This window comes from Mustelus asterias, chromosome 17 (genome assembly GCF_964213995.1).
Source record: "Mustelus asterias chromosome 17, sMusAst1.hap1.1, whole genome shotgun sequence".
Lineage (NCBI taxonomy): Eukaryota > Metazoa > Chordata > Chondrichthyes > Carcharhiniformes > Triakidae > Mustelus > Mustelus asterias.
This window is the reverse complement of record NC_135817.1, coordinates 50,603,080-50,609,346: the sequence shown is the minus strand read 5'-3', so window position 1 is coordinate 50,609,346 and position 6,267 is coordinate 50,603,080. Positions and strand designations below refer to the sequence as shown.

At 43.5% G+C, this 6,267-nt stretch overlaps 1 protein-coding gene across 7 annotated transcripts in view; it reads left to right on the top strand.

The window, feature by feature from the left end:
* Window positions 1-82: 82 nt before the first annotated feature.
* The window catches only part of dcaf6 (ddb1 and cul4 associated factor 6), a 137,477-nt gene continuing 131,292 nt past the window's right edge, over window positions 83-6,267 (top strand). For 6 of the 7 annotated variants that reach the window (XR_013499908.1, XR_013499907.1, XR_013499906.1 and 3 more), the window contains exon 1: window positions 83-439. Coding sequence is in view for 3 of the 7 variants with exons in the window: in XM_078232634.1 (XP_078088760.1) it covers window positions 352-439 (88 nt within the window). In the remaining 4 variants the exon portion in view is untranslated. Of the gene's footprint in view, window positions 440-2,100; window positions 2,165-6,267 lie in introns of those variants that run through there. The other variant, XM_078232635.1, reaches the window with a different exon arrangement.

Below are 6,267 nucleotides of genomic sequence, written 5' to 3'. Positions count from 1 at the left end.
AGGGTGATTGACGTCCCGATTGGCCAATCGGATCTGTCACGGGGAAGGGGCGGGGCCAGCGCGCGCTTCTCGTGGGCGGGCTGATCCGGGATCTCGCGATGGTTCGGGCTCTGACAGACGGCCATTCGCCCAGCGCCAACATGACGGTGATCGCCACAATAATAACAACGATGTGAAAGAAGGAGACGTTCGGCCGGGGACGGGGGAGGGGGGAAGGGAAACGGTTGCTCAACAGTGCCCTTTAACTCCCTTTGGTGTGTGTGTCGGCTGGACGATGGCGGAGGCCGGCAGCCGTTGAGATATCCTGTCAGTGTGTGTGTGTCTTGGGGGGGGTGGGGGGAGAGCGGCAGGATGTCACGTCCCACTAACCTGGTGTGGGATGTGAGGAAGCGCTCGCTGGGGCTGGAGGATCCCCGCTTAATTCGCTTGTCCTATTTAGGTAAGAAGTGGCTGCTGAGAGCTCCAGCTCAACCACCTTCCTGACACCAGCTCCAACCCTGTCCCCCCCCCCCTCTCCTCCCTCCACCCCCTCTCCGTCTAATGCATTGCGTGTTGTTAAAAAATAACTGTGACTATTTTTATTAACTCATTTCCATTTTCAGAGTTCTGAAAATATATGCATATTTTTTTGAAATGCATTTAATATTTTACTTCCGGGGGGGGGCGGGTGTCTGATAATTTTTTAGCGGCTGGGTGAATATTTATGTCGCTTATACTTGTCCCGGAGCAAGTTTTATTTAAGACAAGAGGAGGCAGATGATTGTTCTTGAGATCGATTTAAAAAAATTGGGCAAACATGATAAAATTGACAACAGGATATACGTAACGTTGAATGGACATTGTGTGTTTCTGTCGTATTGGGAAATAGTGTCTTAATTCCGCCCCTCTCCCTCCCCCCACCTCTGTTTAATAGTTTCACCAAAGTTTTTCTTCAACTTTCCTCGGAATTCATTTTTTTTGATTAATACACCCATCAAGAGCTGTTGCTAAGCTAATGACGTAATAATAGCCAGATGATAGCGTTTCCGAAATGAAGCATGTCCAAAAATATCTTCTAGGTGAGGACATCCTTGAGCGCTTATAACACTAGGTTCTGTGTATTTAGTCATATGACTATACTTTCGGGATGAACCTTATTCTGGGGATGAGGTTTTTTATCACGTAGTGGTGCCCATTCTTCAAATTGCCAAGTAATGCATCAGTGACTTTCTTGGTTATTTCAAATTCATGCTAATGATCATTCCTGCATCATGTTTGCCTCTATGAGATCCTTGAATCTAATAAAAATACATTATTTGTATCTGGTTCTCCATATTTTGCAAGAAGTACAACTCTGAGCGGGGTGGTACGGTGGCACAGTGGTTAGTTAGCACTGCTGCCTCACAGCGCCAGGGGCCTGGGTTTGATTCCTGGCTTGGGTCACTGTCAATGCGGAGTCTGCATGTTCTCCCCATGTCTGCATGGGTTTCCTCTGGTTTCCTCCCACAAGTCCGAAAGACGTGTTGGTTAGGTGCATTGGCCATGCTAAATTCCCCCTCAGTGTACCCAAACAGGTGCCAAAGTGTGGCGACTAGGGGATTTTCACAGTAACTTCATGGCATTGTTAATGTAAGTCTACTTGTGACAATAATTTTTTAAAAAGAAACTTAATTCGACTGTAAATTTAGTTTGCACTTTATATTTTGTCAGATCAGTCAATAAGTTCTGTGAATTGCATTTTTAAATGGCTAGATTTCAAATTCATTCATCATATTTACTTATGAACAGCAAGATTTTTTGATTAGTTGGGATAAGTGCATGGCATCACTATCATAGTTCCACCAGTTGATCTATTCAGGTGTAGGTTTCTGCCACTGGCCGTCATGTGACTGAACCAGGCCAATTCTCAGCTCTCAGATCTTTGAGCTCATGGGACAGAATGACCCATGAGATTCGGAGTGCAGGATTTACTTCCTTTTCTTTGACTTTCTGCTGTCATTCTTCCTTATCATTCAGACTTTGTAACACAAAGCGTGATGCAGCTTGATGGACATGTTGTCACCATTTTGAACGATTGGTAGCAAGCTCCTTTCACTCAGTGTCAATGCTGTTTGCTTTCAGGAGAGCTTCTTTGTCCTCCTCTGGAATGTCGCCATTTGAGAGTTGAGAAAATGGAGCCTGACAGGTGGGGTAGGCTTTTTGGCAATCCAGATAGTGTTTAGTCCATCAAAGTTAATTTTGCTGGAGTTTTGTTTGAATGCTTGTGGAGCTGGCTTCAAGAAGGACATTAGCATTTGTTTGTCAACCTTCCCATTGAATCCGGAGATGCAGTCGAGGCATTGCAGATGGAAGTTTTCTAATGTTCTTAATGTGGGTCTCACTGCAGGACAGAAATGTGGTGACGACAACCGCTCTGTTCATTAGGACTTTTGTTGACTTGCAGAGGTCTGAGTTGTCAAACATTTGCTGCCATATTTTGTAGAAAGCTAACTAACTCTGGTGCTGGATCTCCTTGTCAGTGGTGGCCTTTAGAGAGAGGTGGCTGCCAAGGTATGGGAAGGGTTCAGAGTCTTTCCTTCAGTAATTATTAGCGGTGGAATATTTCACTGTCCAGGTGTAGGTTGATATGCACTTTGTTTTGGCAACACTGAAGGACAGGCTGTGTTTGTTGTATGCAGAGTTTAACAGATCAAGAACAGCTTGCAAATCTGGTGCAGAGTGGGCAATAACACTGAAGTCATCTGTAAATTGTAGATCAATGGTGGTTAGTTTAATTTTGGCACAGGACTGACTGACTGAGTTTATTTCCATCTAGATGGTATTTAGTACCTGCACCAGAGGGTAGTCGACCTTTGATGAGATGAATAGCCACTGTCAGGCACTGTGGGAGCCACCACACAGCCTTGCTTGACACCAGTTCGGACTTTGAAGGCGACTGTTTTAGATCTTCCACTCAAGACAGTTGCTGACATATCATCATGAAGCAGTTGCAGGATTGTGATGAAATTTCTTGGAGGTCCAAATCTTTGGAGTACAATCCACAGAGCCTTGTGATTTAGTGAATCAAATGCTTTTGTCAGGCTGTTGAATGCAATGAAGCATTCTTGGTGATGTTCTTCAGGAAGATGGCTAGGTAGCAAGGAAAGGGAGTTTGTTGCTTGAAGTTCAAGACAATTTCTTTGTCCTGCCAATGTTTAGTTGCAGTAACTGTAGTTCATCCAAGACTGGATCTCTTGCGAGCAATCTGACAGCAGAGACAGTGAAGGAGTCTTTTGAGAGTTAATGGAGAGGTAGAGCTGGGCTTCTTGAGATTAGCTTCTGTCCACATATCCGTGACTTCAGCAAGACTGCCTTCTTTCACATTTGGAACAGTGTCCAACTCCAACCCAGCTTCAATTTATCTACTGGTGAAACTCTTATCTGTGTCTTTCTTATCACTGAACTTCATATTCCCAAAATTCTTCTGGCTGGCCTCCCATCTTCCATAAACTTGAACTAATCCAAATCTCTGCTGCTTGTACCCTGACTGAGCCCTGTTGACCCATCAGCTCTATACTTGCTAACCTATATTGATTCCTCACTCTTCCTTATCTCTGAATCTTCCTCCAGCCCTACAACCCACGAGGATCTCTGTGCTCCTCGAATTCTAACCTGTTCTGCATTAGTTGTTTTAATCGTTTCACAATTTGCAGCCATGTTTTCAGCTGCCAAAGATCTGAAGTTGCCTCACAAAACCTTTATTCCTCCCCAGATCTCCTTTACTAAGGAGTTCCTTTAAAACCTATTCAACATGACCATAGAACATTACAGCGCAGTACAGGCCCTTCGGCCCTCGATGTTGCACCAACCAGTGGAACCAATCTAAAGCCTCTCTAATCTACACTATTCCAATATCATCCATATGTTTATCCAATAACCATTTGAATGCTCTTAATGTTGTTGAGTCCACTACTGCTGCAGGCAGGGCATTCCACGTCCTTACTACTCTCTGAGTAAAGAAGCCATTGGTCATCTGTCCCAAATATTTCCTTGCATAGCTCTGTGTTAAATTTTCTGTGATAATATTCCAGATAAATGCCTTGGGCCATTTTGGTATGTTACACACACAATTTAAAAGCAAACGTTCGGTGTTAATTTACATACTGAACTGATCCCAAATCTATGGATTACATTATCAAGGGACCATGAGAACGAGGGTAAATCTTATGGACTCTGAAGATAATGGTGCAGAGGCAGAAAGAAGAGAGGGGTAAATGGTGGTGATGATGGCAGTTTTAAAAGAGAAAGTCATAGTACCAGAAAGAGGGAACCATTTTCAATGCCATTTAGCATGGGTGCCAAGAGGGAGATTGAAGGGTCAGAGATTTAGTGAAAATGTGTTCAAAAGTATACAGTTTTGTGGCTAATTCTCGACTATATTTCTGCACTAGAACAAAAGAACAAAGAACAAAAAAAATTACAGCACAGGAACAGGCCCTGTGGCCCTCCAAGCCTGCACCGACCATGCTGCCCGACTTAACTAAAACCCCCTACCCTTCCGGGACCATATCCCTCTATTCCCATCCTAGTCATGTATTTGTCAAGACGCCCCTTAAAAGTCACTACCGTATCCGCTTCCACTACCTCCCCGGCAACGAGTTCCAGGCACCCACCACCCTCTGCGTAAAAAATCTGCCTTTTGATTTCACCACTGTCTCTATTCTGTGCTGTTCGCATAGAATTACATAGAATATACAGCATGGAAACAAGTCATATAGTCCAAAGTCTTCATGCCAGCTTTTATGCGGTACTCAAGCCAATATCTCTTCGATGAGTGACAATTTCCTCCAGCCAGCATCTTGGGGCCCCAGCCAAAATCTCTATTTGCATGTCCTGATTCCATCACTATCTGTCCTACTTGACTGTAATTTTGACCTATGTGCTCTCCATCCGAAATCTCACTTATTTCATTACCCTCCTCTGTGTCCGCCTCAACCCATTTGCACTTGCAAACCTAATTCATGCCACCATATTCTCCAGACTCGAAGATTACAAAGTTCTACCACCTTCCACTTTCTATACATTCATCCAAAATTCTTTCTTTAATCCTATTCTGTGCCAAGCTCCACTTGCCTATCACTCCTGTCTTTGATAACATCTATTGGCTTTCAGTTTCCCAGTGCTTTCATAGAACATAGAACATTACAGCGCAGTACAGGCCCTTCGGCCCTCGATGTTGCGCCGACCAGTGAAACCAATCTAAAGCCCATCTAACCTACACTATTCCAATATCATCCATATGTTTATCCAATAACCATTTGAATGCTCTTAATGTTGACGAGTCCACTAATATCGGATAAATACACAGCTGAAGAGATGGTATCAGGGGGAGAGTTTCAGATTCCTGGGGCATTGAGAGCGTTTCTGGGGGAGGTGGGACTTGTACAAATTGGACAGGTTACACCTGGGCAGGACTGGGACTAATGTCTAGGGCAGTTTAAAATTCGTATCCTTGAATTTAAACCCTTCTGTGGCTTTGTCATCCTCCTCCCCATCCTACAGTCATGTAAATCCCTGAAACACTTTGTTTTCTGATCCGCAGCATTTCTTCCTAATTTTGTCCCAGAAGTGGTTTCAATCTTTTAAACCGCTACATCTGGAATTCCTTTCTGAAAACCATGTGCCCCTCCATATCATTGTCCTCTGTAAGGTCCTCATTGAAACCATCATTTTGACCAAGATTTAGGTCACTCCCTTAAATTCCTGGGTTTTCATCCATTTCAGTCTGATGCATCTCTGAAGCATTTAGAACATTTTTTAAAAGGCACTATATTAATGCCTGTTGTTCCCAGATACTTAGAGAAATAGATTTTTATTGCAAGTCTTTCTAATTGTGGCCTCTGTTCTTACTTTAGTGTGGTGCACTGGTACTTCAGCTGTCTGTACCATTTGACTGTTGGATTGTGGGTTTGTAACAGCAGTTCTTTACATAGTCAGTTTCTGGTTTGATTCCAATGTTAGGAAAGGAGCAATGTACATTTCTTAATAGGAGCGGGAAGAAAATCATTTGAGTTTCCGTGAATAGTTACACTCACACATGTCACCTTGCCCTGGGCATTTGTGTGGGACACCTGAGGGTTGTATTTCCAGTGCATTTAATTTGAAAGGTGCAAAAACTGTGAAAAGGTGTGTATTTTTGGCAGAAAATCCAAGAAAAGCAGCAATGTGTTAGAAAATCAGCATGATACCACAGAACAATATCTTAAGGCCCTTAGGTGCGACCTCAATCTCTCCATAGCATTTGGCACA